The sequence below is a fragment of the Mastigoproctus giganteus genome, chromosome 3 (assembly GCF_048544385.1).
Source record: "Mastigoproctus giganteus isolate SK-2022 chromosome 3, ASM4854438v1, whole genome shotgun sequence".
Classification (NCBI taxonomy): Eukaryota; Metazoa; Arthropoda; class Arachnida; order Uropygi; family Thelyphonidae; genus Mastigoproctus; species Mastigoproctus giganteus.
The window spans coordinates 75,117,308-75,135,941 of NC_143577.1; the positions used below are offsets into that span (position 1 = coordinate 75,117,308).

Consider the following 18,634-nt stretch of genomic DNA (forward strand, 5'->3'; position numbering starts at 1 on the left):
CCTATTGGTACCCTACAGGTGCCCTGAACTGACTATACTCAGGAGAAGGGTGCACCAGGCAGGAAGACATTTTCAAAGAGTCAGAACATCTTGGTCAGAAAATGAGGTTGATGCACTGAGAGATTCTTACAGAATTCTCAAGAACCAATATACTTCCATAATTAGAGAATATAAAAAAGAATCCTGGAGGCAGTTGGTGGGAACTTCTGGAAACAGTGATCCTTGGGGAGTTATCTACAGAATAGTGACCAACAAGCTGCCAAGAGGAGATGTAATTGAAACAACAGTTAAACCAGATAGAACCCCAATCCTGTGTTGGGCAGAGTCTGCAAAAAACATCTTAGACACTTTTATCCAGACTGAGGCTGGGGTTTATTCCCCTACTCAGATTGACATTATAAAAGAAAATACTGAATATGAAAATGCCAACATAGAGCCTCCTTTACAACAGAAGAATTAGAAATAGCTCTAACCAAAAGAACAAAAGCCCTATTTTTGATCTCCTAGAGGTTGAAATCATCAAAAAATTAGCTGAAATAGCACCAGATAAACTAATAGCTTTATACAACCACTGCATGACAGAAGGAATATTCCCTAAAATCTGGAAAAAGGCAATATTAAAATTAATTCCTCCCCTGATCCAAAATCATATAGACCTATAGCTCTACTCCTGGTTTTATGCAGGGCAACTCTAGGGAGGATGCCATGTATCACCTACTGACAACAGTAAAAAATACTGAGGAAAAGTACATGTTGGCAGTTTCTATAGACTGCTGGGCCATTTGATTCACTCTGGTGGCATAGTGTCCTTAGGAGACTCCGCCAGACATATGTCCCACAAAACCTCTATAAGGTAATAAACCTTAAAGACAGAAGTGTCTCAGTTCGTACAAGATTCCAGGAATTGATATGCCCTGTGAACAAAGGTTGCTCACAGTGATCAATCCTTGGCCCTTTCTTCTGTAAAATTGTTCTAGATGAATTTCTGGCCTTCGATCTAGGCCCAGTGGAAAGCTCAGCCTCTGCAGACGATTTGATCCACCTTGTAAAAGGAAACACAAGAGTGGTTGTACAGCAAAGATCAAATGCCATCCTCATGATCATTTGTGCAGGAGTGGGCACAAATGCACATGCTCAGGATATCACCTGAAAAGACTAAATCCATACTTTTGAAAAGAAACCTATGGATTTCTCTTCACATTAAAATTAATGGAAAAACTGTAAAAATGGAGAACTAAAATATCTAGGGGTTGTTTTTGATTCAAAATTAACTTTTTATCCCCATTTGGCATGCTCAGCAAAAAAAGTGAGAAACTATGCCACCATGATTGCCAGGATCAGTCAGGCTGACTGGGGGCTCGAAAGAAGGACCCTGCCAATCATATACCAAGCAGTGTTCTTGCCTGTCATTACCTATGGAGCCAGTGCATGGTTTACCCACATGGCCATAGTCAAAAAGAGGAACAAATTAGAGACAATTCAGAGAACAATACTTCTTGCTATTACAAGAGCATGCCGTACTGTAAGCATGCCTGCACTGCAGGTGCAGGCTGGAACTCTCCCACTTTACCTGGAAGTAGCCAAAAGAGGCTTATATTATAGCCTCAAAGAGGGCATACCCACAGAATTTTTGGGGACAGCCCTTGACACAGAGAACAACATCAAGGTTGAAAGGAAAAGAATAACCACAAAGCTCCATGAGCTATGGAAAACAAACTGGGAGAAGGAAATCAGAGGTGGCGCCTCCGTAGCCAGGAGGGCAGGAGCAGCAGTGCGTAGCACAGACTTCTTGATCAGACCGGGGTTCGAGCCCGTGACCACCAAATACGGAGGATGCAGAAAGGTCAGGAAATGACCACCGCATATCCCCGGAGCAACATGGCCTTAGTTGCTAATGCTCCTAAAAAACAAAAAAAAAATAAATAAAAAAAATAACAAACCAGAGGTCTGGTTACCAAAAGGTTTCTGCCAAAGGTGGCAATGGTCAGCTCAAAGTCACCAAAGTGGCACACCCCTGGACTCTTTATTACCTTTATACTGACAAGTCGTGGTTCCCTAAAGGTGAAATTAACCCCTTAGAGCTGACTGATGATGCAAACTGTACCTGTGGCGAGAGTGAAGACTGGGCACACATTCTCTATGAATGTATAATTTATGACCTACCAAGAACCTAATTAATAGCAGAAATTGGTCCCTCCCCAGGAGACAAGACACTTGTTTATAATAGAAGAAGATAATTACAAAGATTTCACAAATTTCACACAAAAAATATTCGAAATGTGAAGGAATATCCAAAGAAGGGCATTCGGTACCCCCAGCAACTAAACAATGTCTCTCACCACACCCAGATGATGACATTTTAACGTGATGGAGCAGCTGTTTCCAGCTTCTTGACAGATACTTGACTTGACAAAATCAGATTGACTGAAGTTTCCCCCTCCCCCAGGAACACCCTGACCTATGTTGGGACCTGGGGGCTCACACACCTACTACGTAATCATGTAAGGGAGGGAGATGTACAAGCAGCTAGGAAAGCAACTTAGCTAAAAATGTTTGGTAGGCTAGTAGCAAGGGGGATGCAATTTAGAATGAAAGAAGTGTGAATAGATTAAATGAGTAAAAAAGTATGAAAGACTGAGTAAATGTGCTGGGTACTGAATGACTGAGTGAAAAAGGAATTGTGGTAAAAGGGAATGAATGCTTTGGTAAATGGGAGAAAGTGAAGGAATGAATGTAATTGGCTGCATGAATACACACTTAAAAAAAAAAATAATAATAATTTATTTAGCTTAAGATACTAACACAACCTGATATATATACTAACAACACTAACACAACACGCTGTATTCCTCCCTTCCCTGCATGAAATGCAGCTGGGGCTGCATTGCAACTGAAAAATACTAGTAAGTTGGAGTGCCAGAGGAGTGCAGACCACTAAGAAAGAACTGAACAAATGAGATGAATGCCAGAAGAATGAATGAATGAGAGTATGGCTGAGTGTGAAAGAATAAAATACAAAAAATGTCAATATGTCTAATCTTTGTACTTAAATTTAGTTATTAGTTATCTAGCACATTAAGGTACATCACACACCACTGCATTCCCCTGATGCAAGAAAGAAGGATAAAAGAAAAAGCACAAAATCAGAAGAAAATGTGAAAAAAATCTGCCTGTCATCCTCTTTCCCCCTGGACTGACTGGTGGGCAGATGGACGAGCATGGGACCCCTGCTTACCCAAGCAGACACTGGTCAGCAGGAATGAGCAGCAAACAGGTACTTCAACATAGGGATCCCTTTCCCTATGGGTTGGTTATTCCCTCACTCCACCATCCTCTTCCCCCCAACCTGGGTGCCCCCCCCCCCCCCCTTTTCACCTGGTGGATAACTACACTGCCACCTCCCACCCCAAGGCAGGATGGGCATTCAGTCCTGGGGTGCCCCTATACTGTTCCCCCCTTTCAACCAGGCAGGCACCTACACTACTGCCCACTTTTTCTCTATGACTTTAACCCCCTCCCACTTCCTACCTTCCATTTTCACCTTTTTTTGTTTTTACTGGAGTCTTGCTGTCTGTAGCTTTGACTACTACAGGGTTCACCCCACCAGTGCTTTACACTCCCGGCCCACCTCCTTGTGGCAAGGGACAGTGTGTTAGTTGTCTGATGGCACCGGGAGTTTCCCTCATCTCCGCTGTGACAAAGGACAGTAAACTAGAGTTTTTGTGTGAAAACACAGGCCCCCCTAGGCTAATGGGCCGGATGAACAACACAACCCCACACTAATACTCACTAACCTACATAAATCTAACCTTTACAGAGTTTTGCATTCATCATATTGCCTGACGTGGAGTTTGGGGAAACCCCTGGAGCTGCATTTCAAATAACATTATATTCTAAAGAATTCCAGAAGTAGGGGTAATAAATTCAAATTCAGGGGTTGAGGTTTAGATTAGATTATAGGTAGTTTTCTTTTAGATAGTGAGTCGTTCTTTGCCGGAACAAATTGCCCTCGCAGGTAGTTGAGGCTGACAGTTTGAATAAATTCAAAGGTCAACTGGGTAGTTACCTGTGTGAGGAGGGAAGCAAACAATTTGCATTTCTTACTTACTTGGGTTTTTTTTTTAGCCGGTGCAGTAAAATCCTGTGGCTTTCTTGCACTATATGGCAAATACTAATACTATTATGGCTCTACTGCTATCAAGGTGATTTTGCTTCACTTCTTTAACTATCAATTACATTATTTTCCCTGACACACAGGTGAAACTTAAAGGTCTGCAGTTACCACCTCAGCCTTTGAACTACCCTTGTTACCAGGAGATGTATGCACACATCTCCAATCTGCAAGGATTTCCTCTGAATCTGAAGGTGCTCTCATTATTATGGCTTAAGATTTAACTACCACTTTTGTAGTTTCTTTAACATAATTGGATAGATTCCAATAGTCCCAGGTGTTTTGCTTTTAGCTTAGCTGCAGTAATATTTTTCTTCTGCCTTTTCTGCACAGAGAGAGAGAGAGACTTATTCTACTAACAAAATAATAGTGAATTATAGAAATAAATTTTTAAAAATGCAAACATCATTACCTTTTTTCCTATGACAAGAATGTATGGAAATCCTAGTGAAAATGCATCTTTAATTCTATGTCCTATTGTTAAGTCCCTGTCATCCACCACAATGTTGTGAACTACATCAGGAAGAGTACAAAGTGAACATAAAACATTTTCTACAAAGTAACTGGCACACTGTTGTTCTCTGCTCCCGGTCTGAAAAAAATTTTCAAAGCACTTAAAATAAACATCTTAAAGGCAAAATAAATCTATGATAAGAAAAAGAATATAAATAAAGAAATATGAGAAACAATATTTTAGAAAAAAAAAAAGCCTTGGGCATCAGGATTAGACATATTAATAATATACTGCTTCTACTGGATAGTTTACAGCAGACTAATTACATGGATGTTATTAGATTAAATTAAATAGTTATTAAATTGTAAAATATCTACAATTAAAACTGAGAATATGTACAATTAAGAACATAAAATAGTAGGCTACAATTTAAGATGTGCAATAAAATACACCTTAAAAACTGAAATTATGTACAATTAAAAGCAATAAATGTAAGATAACATAAAATAAATTACGTGACAAGCTTTCAAGTTTACAAGTCTCTTTCTCAACTTAGACAAGATCAACAACAGCGAACATAATATACCACAGAAAGAAAATCTACATATGCATCAATAGCTAACAACTGTGGATCAGTCACGGCGAATTGGGGGGGAGGATAACATGAGACATTCACTGGGAGTATCTTGGGAGTATACTGTGGTGTCTATTGCATTACTTATTTGCCACGTCTCGCCGTGGTGTAAGACAACAGCCTCCATAATAGGATGCATGCAAGGTCCAAGCATTGCAATTTATAGTGGGACCCGCTGCTGCCATATGGACGGCCTCTCAAGACTCACACGATCTCACCATATGAGATGGCGCAAGTCTTGATCATAATCCAATATCTCAATTTTAACATCCATGTAATTAGTCTGCTATAAACTGCCAAGTCAGTGGAAGCAGTATATTATTAATATGATAAACAGTAATATAATAATAATAATGAAAAAAAAAAACAGAAAATCTTTGAAATCATAGTAATTATTTTTAGTAAAATAAAAAAAAAAATAAAAAAAATTAAATGACTTTTAAAAATATGATTTAATTCACTATACAGATTTTCTGTTTCTTTTGGAAGAAAAAACATTAAATGGGTTTTCAGATGTAATTTCTACAGAAATAGAAAAATTGCTTATATGATTTATTTATTGATATACAGTAGAACAAACTCATACGTTGAAGTGGAAAATTAAAAACATTTTAACTGCGTAGAGTAAAATAAACATTTTTTTAAGGGGATCACACAAAATTATCAGATGTTTTATGGTAGTTCCTGTACTAACCTCTTCAGTTACTGGTAAGACAGAGGAATAGGAAAGAGTTGACGATTAATTTATATGGTGTTTTCTAACTTTAATTCCAACTCACTTAACTAATACATTAATAGTAAATCAAATAAAATTAATACAATTAACTGATAATTAATGAATAAATAGACAATCAAACAGAAGGTGAACTCACTGTTCGTAAGCATGTTGATGATCTAATGGGAGCAATGAACAGAGGCACATTCCCGAAGAATGGCAACTATTTATAGATGCTTTTAAGGTTATTACATGATAAAAATATGCTGCCTTCAATACATCTTGTGTATGCTGTCCACAAAAAATAAACATATGCAAACATCCTCTTAAGTGTAGACACTATCAGAAGTACAAGTGGCAGATATGTGGGGATTTAAAGGTAATCGCCATTTTATTAGGACTACAAAAGGGTTACGCTAAGTATTGTTGCTTTCTCTGCGATTGGTATAGTCATGCCAAGGATATGCACTACGAGAAGAGGAGTTGGCCTCAATGAAAATCATTAACACCCGGAATGAAGAACATAGCATTTGAACCTCTGGTATATCCAAATAAAGTTTTGCTTCCACAACGCCACATCAAACTGGGACTCAGGAAAAATTTTGTGAAGGCTTTGGAAGTGAACAGTCTTGCAATCACATACCTGCAAGAGAAATTCCAGAGACTTAGAAATCATTAACACTTGGAATGAAGAACGTAGCATTTGAACCTCTGGTAGATCCAAATAAAGTTTTGCTTCCATAACTCCACATCAAACTGGGACTCAGGAAAAATTTGTGAAGGCTCTGGAAGTGAACAGTCCTGCATTCACATACTTGCAAGGGAAATTCCCAAGACTTAGTACAGAGAGGATTAAGGTTGGTGTTTTAATTGGTCCACAAATAAGGCAACTTTTCAAAGACAAACAGTTCGAATGTCTCCTTAGTGAAAGCAAGAAATCAGCATGGAAAGCCTTTCGAAATGTTTCGACTGGTTTTCTAGGAAAAGCTGGCAACGACAGGCATCTTGTGGAAGATCTCATTACTTCTTATGGATTCCTTTTGGTGGTCAAGCATCCTGGGCAAACTTATTTATACTCCCACATCAAGAAGGTAAACCTGGGCAGACAAGCCAAAATTCCGGCCAATTTATATGGTGTAATAAAAACATACCTGTCACAGAGAGATATTCAGGTTGTAACCCCATACCAAAGGTTAACCAGAACAGTTCACAGAAGATGTCTGCAGGGGGCGATCCTTAGCCCACTGGTTTGGAACGTGGCATTTGACAAGTTCCTTTTTTTTTTTTTTTTTTTTTATGAAAACTCCAAATACGAGAGGTATTGGAACCTATAGTACTTAGTACCGTGCTTGGGTTGGAGGTTGAGAAGATGAAAGAAGATATTTGTTGACATTAGACTCGAACTTATGTAGATTAAATTTTCAGGAAATACGTATGAAGGAAGGCTGTTCCAGAAAACGGCAGTTAAATGAATAAACAAGGAAGATGAAAAGTTGGTTCTGTGAGTTTTAAGTTACACAGTAAATGGATGTTGGCTGGTGGCAACATGTGTTCAGACTGTTTTGAAAGAGAGAGCAGGAATTATAGAAGCCAATTCAGAAGAACAGTGCCCAAGGAAGTATCTGTAGAAAAGGCATGCAGCAGAAAACAGTACATCTATGAGACAGCAAGTGGAGAGGCTCTATTAGAGAGGAGTCATTAATTAACCTAACTGCCCTCTTCTGAATGGAATCTAGGAGCCTGAGAGAGGTTTTGGGGACACCGCCCCAGATGTGGGAACAATATTCCATGTTAGGGTGGATTTGCGATTTGTACAGAGTGAACAGCTGTTTGGAAGAAAAGTAACGTTGAGAGCGAAAGAGAAAACCAAGTTTTTTAGATGCAGAGGAAGCAATATTTGTAATATGCTTGTGCCTAGAGAGATTAGAAGTAGGGGTAATCCCCAAAAGAGATATATCATTTTGCCTAGAAATCGGAGTGTCATCAAAGATTAGCATAGGAGCAGAAGAATCCTTTTTGCGAGATATAAGACAAGAAGGATTGAAATCAACTAAGTTGTCTTTGCCCCACTGGAGAATAACCTGGAGATTGGCATTTAAGGAATTCGTAGCAGATATTTGAGAAGTTGAAGCTGATTGAGCAGAGCACGGTTTCTCAAAATGGAAAGTGGAATACAATGTGCTATCATCGGCAAGACTATGGCTAGGATTTCCAGTCAATGGAAGAAGGTCATTAATATACAAGAGGAAAAGATTGGGGGAAAGATCTGAACCTTGGGGGACACCAGCATTAGTGGAAAGGTTAGAAGACAGAGCCATCTACCCTCAGTGAGTGATCAGAGAGAAAACTGGATAACCAATTACAAAAAACAGTGGGCAAACCATAAGATGGAAGCTTGTTTAGAAGACCTTTATGCCAAACACGATCAAAAGCCTTTTAGATGTCAAGAGCAACTGCTTGTGTTTCACCAAACTTTTCCACTGAATCTGTCCATAAATGAGTAACATAAACCAGAATATCACCAGTGGATTGACACTGGCGGAATCCATACTGGCGATCATTGATCAGACGTAAGGTTTCGAGGTAGTTTAAGAGTTGGCGGTTAATTGATTTCTCCATTACTTTAGAAAGAGAAGAAGTAATTGCAATGGGACAATAATTGGATGGGAGAGATTTGTCAAACTTTTTAGGAACTGGCTGGATATGAGCAAATTTCAAAGCAGAAGGAAAAACACCTTTGGAATAAGAAAGTGAAAAAAGATGGCAAAGAACAGGAGTAAGTTCAGGAGCACAGGTTTTGAGAACAATTGGAGAAATACCATAAGGACCTGGAGCTTTCTGAGCATTAAATTTCATCAAAATCCTTCTGACATCCTTTTTACGGAAGACCACAGGAGGCATTGAAAGGAGCGTGCTAGTAATGGTGGGAAGTGTTATACCAAGATCTTTAATACGTGAGTTGGAAGAAATATGGGATGCTAGCAGGTCAGCTTTATCCCTGCCCGAAGTGAAACAGAACCAACTGGTTTTGACAGAGGTGGGAGCAGAGATGGGCAAAGGTTGCGACAATAGGGTTGGCAAGAGACCAGAATGCTCAAGTACCATTAGGGCAAGAAGCAAGTTTTCTACTTTTAGCCTGTTCAAAATCTAGTTTGGACTGATTAATAACTGCTTTACAATTGTTGCAAAGTTTGGTGTAGGCAGAAAATGAAACTGAAGAATTGGAAACAAGCCAATTATGATATGCAATATTCTTCTCTTGAAAAGCCTTAGCACATTTATCGGAAAACCAAGGTTTAGATAAAGCACGAGATTTTAAAGTGGAGTGTGGAATAAAGGATTCCATTCCAACAAGAATAATTTCACTGACATGATCTGAGCAAATATTGACATCAGAAATTTTGAAACAGTAATCGAACCAAGGAAAAGAAGAAAAGAAATCTTGCAGGTCATCCCATTTTGCATTCTTTTAATGCCAAACAATATGAGGTTGGGAATAGCCATGAGATGAAGACTCCATTGGAGAAGAGACAATCACCAAATTGTGATCTCAGGTGCCTAAAGGACTGCTCACTTCGACCGTGTACTTAGAAGAGTTGTTTGTGAAAAAAAGATCAAGCGTGTTGGCTGTATGATTAGGATTGTTCAGTATTCTTGTAGGTAAATGAACAATCTGTGCAAGGTCATTAGTAATTATAATAGCCTCAGCATCTCGACCAGCTCGGTCGGTGTGACTAGAAAATGGAAGCCAGCTGGAGTTGTGAACATTAAAATCACCAAGGAAAATTACTTCACTGTTAGGAAAGTTGGACCGGAGAAAGTCAAGTTGCAAAGAGAGCAAGTCAGAGAGCTCCAAGTGATTAGTGGAGTTGGGAGAACGCTAGAGACAACAGATGAATTTGACATGAGGTAGAGAGATTTTAAGCCAGAGAAGATCGCAAAGAGGAGATTCGAAATTACCAAGTCTCTGACAGGGAATATCAGAACGAACATATGCACAAGTACCACCTTTGAGGTGAAAGGAATCATACAGCAAATAATTTGGGCAATTGAGATGAGCAATAGTTGAATAAACCAATAACTGAAATTCTGTCAGAAAAAGTACATGGGGTTTGGCAGACTGCAAGTGAAGTGGAAATGGACGTCATTGAGATTAGAATTGAGACTACATATATTTTTGAAATGAACTAGGAAGTGCACATTGACCTGGAACAGGTCCGTTCTCAGGCATTTGCCAACGACCTGATTCTGACTGATGGGTGACTCTCATGCCTGATTGGAAGACCTAGCAAATGCTGCCTTGGACATACTTCGAAGGAGGATGGAGGAAAACTTTCTGTATATCTCATCGGAAAAGACAACTTCCATCCTTCTGAAAGGAGCTCTCAGTAAAAGGAGGTCCCCTCAGATAAAAATAAATGGAACCACCATCAAATTCTCCACTGAAATGAAATACCTCGGGGTAGTGTTTGTTTACTAAACTGTTATTTAAATAACAGTTTAGTAAAATAATAGTTATTTATTAAACTGTTATTTATTTAAATACCAAACTGTTGTTTAAATTTCGTCTCACCTGAACGAGGATCAAAATAAGAAAATATTCTGGTATGGTCACAAGGGTCATCCACCGCGAATGAGGCCTAAAAAGAATTGTCCTCTCTCTCTATATTATAAAACCACATTCATTCATTCAGCAATTTGGTATCTTAAAACCACCATGGCTGCTAATAAGAGGATATTAGATTCAACCCACTGGACAATCCTTCTCACAGTGACCCGAGCTTGCAACACGGTAAGCACGGAAGCTCAAGTAATTGCTAGGACCTTATCCCTGGACCTGGAAATTGTCAGGCAGGGTCTACTGTATTACTACTCGAAAGGAATTCAAATAACATTCCGTGGATTCACTATCGAGTCAACAAATGGCAGGATGGTAGAAAAATTGAGACTGCAAAAACACCTCCAGTTGGAATGGCAAAACAGATGGGTGGCCTTGACAAAAGGTGAGGTCATGCAAAAATTTGTGCCATATATAGAAAATATTTACCTGAAATTACCAACTTGGTTTCAACCAGGGGACTGGCACCTACCTTCCTCCTAACAGGTAATGGCCTTTCAATGGGAAACTCGCCGAACTAGGAATTATCGATGATCAGCTGTGCACTTGCGGGGAGGTCGAGAGCTGGTTCCATGTCATGCATCAGTGCCCACAATATGTGGACCTGCGTGGAATGCTTATAATCAGATTGACCTTCATCCGCACAAAATCAGGAGCCATATATAGAAAATATATATAAACACGGTTCTATGCCTAAGGCAATATCACTGATTGGTGGGTTTCTTGGGAGAACGGCAAATTTCATACCCAGAGTCAACAGATCTACTTGTTCTGTAGATAACTGTTTGTTGCTTAAGTTCAATACAAATCGTGTGCAACTTGTGGAAGGGATGCTATGCCGATACAAAGCAACTCTTGGATAACGACCAAACCCTTGGCAGCAGGACCAAACTAACACCAGACGATATCTCCACCGCCCTCAGACTGTGCTTAACAGGCAGTGCAATTATGTTTAACAACTCCATTTACCAACAGGATCACAGCACAGACATGGATTCCCCAGTTAGTTCAGTCCTGGCAAATATTGCGATGGAAGAATTAGAGGGTCATGCATTTAAGAATGTACTAGATCCCATTATCTTTTGGTTTCGCTATGTGGATGATGTGTTTGTGGTTATCCCCAGAAATTCGGGTGACCGACTCTTAGACCACCTCAATTCTCTGTCGCCTTTCATAAAATTCACCATCGAGCTAGAATCGGTCAACACCACACCATACTTAGACACCCTTGTCCGACGTGAGGGCATGCACTTGAAGACGACTGTCTATCGTATACCAATGTGTGCTAACCAATTTACCAACTTCCAGTCAGCACATGCACGTAGCCATCTTCTTGCCATTGTAAGAACCTTACTAACTTGTGTCTGGACCCACTAGTTCTGTAGATGAGAGGCACACTGAAATTGCTAAGGTCAAGGCGGATCTTGCGAGGTGTGGCTATCCCATCAATAACCTTGACAGGTGTGACCTACAGACACATGGCCACGTAGTGACCAACAGGAACATCCAAGGTAATGACTCAACCGTGAGAGCCTTTATCGCATACTACCCAAACCTATCACAACAGGTTTCTAAGGTACTAAAATCACATGGGATAAAATGCCTACAACTCCCAGGCAGAAAGTTATGATCTCTCATCTCTAAAGTGAAAACACTGGTTCCCACCTTACTACAAAGTGGTCTAATCTACAGCATCTCTTGCAGTGACTGCACTAGCTGCTGCATTGGGAAAACTGAGAGACGGCTCAGAAAACGTCTTTCAGAACATGAAAGAGCAATCCGCTTAGCGGACATAGAACACTCAGCCATTGCCAAACACATTTGGTCAACCCACCACAACATTGACCCACACTGCAATGTCGCAATTGTAGATAGGTCCTGCCACTACTGACAACGTGCCTGGTTGGAGTCACTGAACATCACATGCTCTAATACCTCGGTCAACATGAGCAGTGAATGCCATGTCCACCCTATCATCCATTTTGATGAATGACAAATGTTGGCAAAATCCACATGCATCCAGCCACGCTTCAACATAAAACAATTAATCACGCAGTTCATGTTCCACTCCTGTCAGTTTGACTGAGGAAGGTTAACAAACTAACCGAAAGCTTTTGTATGTATCTAATTTAATATGTTTTTCCTATTATTAAACTTGTCATAATTTATTCTGTCTCCATTTCGCTCTGTGTCCGCAGTAATCCAATAGTAATAAGACATTCTGATTTTTTGGTCTGCTTTACTTGTTTGGATAGTTGTCTGTTATACTCATCTGTAAAATGCTATCATTTTTATCCCTTTCGCTCGCTTTTAAGAAGCATTTATTCCTCAAAGTGCCCTATACTTTTTCTGCGGCCTGTATAACTAAAGTAGCGTCACTCCATCGGAATTAGTTCCGTTTCACTTTCGTTTTCGCACGTGCAACCAGCACCGCCCCAGGGGATGCGGTAGTTGAAACATTATACCTCCATTAAGTGTCCAGTCAATTAATGACGTCAGGTCCTTCTCCCAACAGTGAACACGTAATAGCCCCAAGAATGACGAGGGAAGAACGTGACTTTTGTCAGAGAAAGGTGATTAAGCAGAACAAGAGACATGATTTCTTATGCAATCGAGTCCGATAAACATTGTCTGTCATTTCAAAATTCCATATGTAAAAGTGTATCGATTTATGTTCAATGACCGCGATTGTAAAACAAAAGAAACTGCCCTACACAAATATGAGATTTCTCTTCTACATATAACATATCATTTTTAGTAGTGTCAAATCCCAAAAGTTGACAGTCTCCAAGTGTAATTCTTTGCCCCATATAATTAACCTGTGAAATCAGAACATGTCATGGGAAACTTAGGAAGGGGAATGCAGGAGTATATATATGAAAAGGGGATAGAAAACAAGACTTCTTTGGGTAGATTTTGAAGCGTTCAGAGTTCTGAGGAGTCGATTTGGAAGTCACTGGTTAGATTCAAGAGTTTTTCTAGAGAGCCTTAAAGAGCGCCAGATAAAGAAAACCAAGGAAGATCGCAGATCTTGTCGATTCAACAGGTATCCCCAAAACTATTTATGGAGCGAAGAGCTGAAGCCAGAAGTGCAGAAGAAGAACGACAATTTGTGGGTAAGTTGACTAGCATTTTTTAGAACAAACCAAACCCGACCACTCAAAGTTAATCCTACCCCCCCTTCTTTAATTTATCCATACCCACTGATCTCTCTTCTCATAGACACACATTCTGACAATTGTTTATCTACTTTTAGTAATTAGAATTTAACAGGTGAGACTTAATGACCTAGTTGTCAAAAATATTAATTATAATTGTTTAATTGACATATAACCTTATTCTAACAGTAGAACAGTTGTATGGTATGACCGACTCCAGCCATTATGAATATTCGTGAGAGTAATGGTGGAAGTGCCAACACGAAGAACACTATAAACTTGTAATACTAGTAGCAGCAAAATTATACTTACTATTCAGTTAGTTTCCAAACAATCAATTGCCAATTATGCTAAAATTTTGACCGGTTCTTTTGTAACTATTTGTATGATTAATATGTGTAATAAACCTTGTTTTGTTGATCATTTTGCCTAGTGACATTTCTCTGCTACATATAACTCACTTTTTTTTTTTTTTTCTAATGCACCTCCCAAGGTTTTTGCAGTACTCTGATCCAAGCCCGAGGCGGGAATCGAACCCGCGACCTTGGGGTTGCCAGGCAAGCACTTTACCCACCTGGCTAGCCCGGTCGGCTACATAACTCACTGAGTAGATCATTGATTATGAACCATAGTTAAGTGGCGCTCAAAGATCCAATTACAAAGAAAGGTTTTTGAGTGAAATCACAATGCAATCTTCGATGCTGCGAGCTTGCTCTCAGTGTCAATCTGAGTAAGTCTTGAGGGCGCAAGATTTTTGTCCTAATCCAAACTACTGGACTATCATATGAAACCCAGGTTTTCTCGGTTTTTATGGTGAATTATTTAACCGACAGTTGAATAATTCACAGTGAGCTTCGATTGACAGCAAGACTGAACCAGCAGCACACAGGTAGGCTCACACGCTATAACAGAAAGAGCCTGCGGAACACATCACAGTCATTACATTATTTTTTCCTTCCCTATGTTAATGTCACACAAGACTCAACATTGTGCCATCTATCCATGTCAACTGGGTGAACTGTCTTAGATTCTAAGAGATTTTTTGACAAAAAGCATAGTCTCCCCCCACTTCTGTCTGGTTTGTCTTTTCTGCAAACATTTTACTCAGCATATTCAAATTCCATATCCTTTATGTCTGAGTGGTATCATGTCACCAATATACCTACAATGCTACTTTGAGCAATGTGCTTTACTGCTCTAGTCTAAGGCATGATTTTGGTATAAACTTAATTTACAAATAACACAAAATTATGACATACAAAAATAATAACACTACACTATACTATTTGAAAGTACATTATGTACTACATTATACAATTACTTTATAAAATCATTGTTGTATTTCTATAAATTTATAGTTTACAGACATAAGAAAGCACTTCTAATATAATATTAATCATACACCTAGAAATCTACTTAAGAAACAACCAAGTTGTTGTTGTTGTTGTTGTTGTTGATTAAGGGTTTAAAGACACAAGGGCATCAATGGCCAAGATGTATCTTTCCAAGTTTTTGATGGAAATCAAACATTAGATTTGTTTATCAAATCTGATTTGCCGAATAAAATTAAGTAATTCATCTATATTCGCAGAATTGTCTAAGATCTGTTGAAGGGTAACTGGATTCTGGTTATTGCATGAACTCTGAAAACAAAGGAATCTGGAATTTCTGAATCGAGGGCATACCAAAAGAATGTGTTTTACAGAAAGCTGAACTTGGCATTGGACACAGCGTGGGGGATTTTTGTTTGCCAATAGATGAAAATGAGCAAGATGAGTATGGCCAATTCTCAGTCTGGCAAGTATTACTTCTTCTCTGCGACTCTCTCTGATGCTGGAGTTCCATATTTCTGGATTAGGTTTTATTTCCTGCAGTTTATTGTTGATTTCATTTTTCCATATTTGAGCCCATTCATTTTCACTTTCTCTAATAATGATTGGACTAAAATCAGTGTGTGGTACTATCATTGTTCTATTTGGCAGTTCTGATGCTGACTTAGCTGCAATGTCTGCTTTTTCATTGCCTTCTATTCCGCAGTGTCCTGGGATCCAGCAAAGAGTTATTTCAGATTGTTTCTTTTGACAGAGGTTGATTAGAAAGTCAATTTCTTGTAGGAGAGGATGACGAGAATGTCGTTTACCCTGTATGGCTGAAATAGCACTGAGTGAATCCGAATATATTAAGACAGAGAGGGACGACTGTTGACATATTTCACTTAATGCAAGCTGTATAGCATAGAGTTCTGCAGATAGAATGCTGCACTCAACTGGAAGGGATTTTGAAATTACATGCGAAGGGAACACGGCTGCTGCACCTACATGTGATTGGGTCTTAGATCCATCTGTATAGATTATGAGTTTCCCACTGTGTTGCGAAGTATAGTTGGCATGCAACTGTCGGATATTACATAGTGGAATGGTATTTTTTGGCCACTGAGCGAAATAAAGATCAATGTTTATATGATGTCTATTCCATGGGGGTAAAGGCATATTTTCACTTTCCGCAATTTTATTGAGATCGAGTTTCCACTTTTTGATTACTTCTTGAAGACGAATCCCAGCAGGTCTGGGTTCATTAGGCTTGGATTCATAAAGTGTTGGCCATAAAGGTTGGTTGAGGTATACCCAACAGGGGTGAGTTGGAAGGCTTCTAATTTTGACAGCGTATTGGCAGAGTAGGCGTTGTCTTCTAAGATAAAGCGGAGGGTCATGTGCTTCTATATACAAGCTTTGTACAGGCGAGGTTCTGTAGGCGCCTAGTGCTGATCGAAGGACACTGTGTTGAATGGTGTTCACAGACCGTAAGATGCTGTTTTTAGCTGATGCATAAACTATAGCTCCATAGTCTAATCGTGACCGGATTAGAGCATGATACAAATTCAGCAATGACTGTCTGTCTGCACCCCAAGATGTTGAGGATACTGCACGAAGGATGTTTAGTTTCTGGAGGCACGTAGTTCGTAGATAGGTCACATGTTTACGAAAATTTAATTTGGTGTCTAAATTCAGACCCAATAATCTTATGGAGTCTGTCATCGGTATTTCTCTGCCTTTCAGTTTTAATACAGGTTCCGGATGAAGCGATCGTAATTTACAGAAGTGTATTGCTGCTGTTTTTCCCTCAGCAGTTAATTGATAGCCGTTGCTTTCTGTCCAAGTTTCAATTTTGTTTATTGCTATCTGTAGTTGTCTTTCAATGGTAGCCATGTTCGATGATTGACAGGAAATAGCAAGATCGTCTGCATACATATAAACTTCTACCGTGGATGGGATGTCTCTTATGATGCTACTGGTACGTAATGCAAAGAGTGTGGCACTTAATATTGATCCCTGAGGTACTCCTTCTTCTTGTGTGTGAATTTTGGACAGCTCATTCTGGAATCTTACTTGAAAGGTCCTGAGGTGAAAAAAATTCTGAATGAATCTAGGCAGGTTACCTCTAAGTCCAAGTTTGTATAAGTCTTGGAGGATTCCATATCTCCAGGTTGTATCGAATGCTTTGGTAATATCGAATGTTATCATTACCATGTGCTGTTTTTTAAGAAAAGCATTTCGAATCTGAGCTTCGACCTTGACGTGGACATCAGTTGTAGATCTATTACGGCGGAAACCAAATTGATGGCATGATATAGCATCTTGATCTTCAACAATCCAGACAAGTCTCTTGTGTACCATCTTTTCCATTATCTTTCCTAAACAGCTGGTCAAAGATATAGGACGATAACTATTGGGAGAGGAAGCATCTTTCCCGGCTTTTGCTATGGCTACCACAACTGACGGATGCAATGTATCAGGGTAAACATTCTCCTCAAAGATTCTATTGTAAAATTTCAGTAGTATAGATTTTGAGTTTGAGTTGAGGTGGCAAAGCATTATATAGAAAATGCCATCTGGTCCAGCAGAACTATTTCTAGAATTCTGGAGAGCTCCGTTGAGTTCATTCATAGTGAAAGGAAGGTTATAAGAATGAGATTGTTTTGTAACAAAGTTAATTTTATATTTTTCCATGGAAATTTTTTTGCGTCTAAATGAGTCTTCATAAGATTGAGATGATGAAGTGACTGCAAATGTTTGTGCTAAAGCCTCTGCAATATCAGTTGGAGAAGAAATATCTATTCCTTTCCAGGACAAGATTGGGGCTTTGGTTTGTTGACACTTTCCACTGAGGATACGGATCTTTCTCCAAATTATTCTGGGGTCAGTGTTTCTGCAGATGGTAGAACTGAATCGAATCCACGCATCCTGTTTAGCTTTTCGACGAATTCGGCGTGCTTCACCTTTCAGCCGTTTATAGTTTATAAGGTTCTCCATTGTAGCATTTCGGCGAAAGGTGTTCCAAGCTTTGTTTTGTTTCCTTTTGGCAAGATAGCAGTCCCTTGTCCACCAATTATTATACCTTTGTTTCGTAAGGTTAACTTTCGGTATTGCGCTGGTAGCAGCTCCAAGTAATTGTTCTACTATATGTCTAGTGGCATTATTAATAGATGCAGAAAGAATCAAATGGTTATCAAATTGCACTGTTTTCGAAAACTTTTCCCAGTTAGCTTTGTGAAAATTCCACGTAATTTTTTGGTTAGATGTATAGTTTGTATCCGTCTGTATTTCACAAATTATAGGAAAGTGATCACTGCTGTGAAGGTCAGTTAATACTGTCCAATCAAGGCTAGGATAAATGGACGAGGAACATATGGACAGATCCAGAGCAGAGCAGAGCTAGAACCTGTAGGCAAGTGGATATAAGTATGCACACCGGTATTCAGTAGTGTTAAGTGATGGTTATCAAGTAGAGTTTCGATCATCCTCCCTCTACGATCCATGTTCGGGGAACCCCACAAAGGATGATGAGCATTCAGATCACCTAGAAAGCATACAGGTTGGGGTAGTT

At 39.3% G+C, this 18,634-nt stretch overlaps 1 protein-coding gene across 1 annotated transcript in view; it reads right to left on the reverse strand.

The window, feature by feature from the left end:
* ProRS-m (prolyl-tRNA synthetase 2-like protein, mitochondrial) overlaps positions 1-18,634 on the reverse strand; it is a 293,464-nt gene that overhangs the window by 30,102 nt on the left and 244,728 nt on the right. Inside the window, exon 13 of the mRNA XM_090370015.1 lies at positions 4,584-4,763. Coding sequence (XP_090226141.1) covers positions 4,584-4,763 — 180 coding nt within the window. The remainder of the gene's footprint in view (positions 1-4,583; positions 4,764-18,634) is intronic.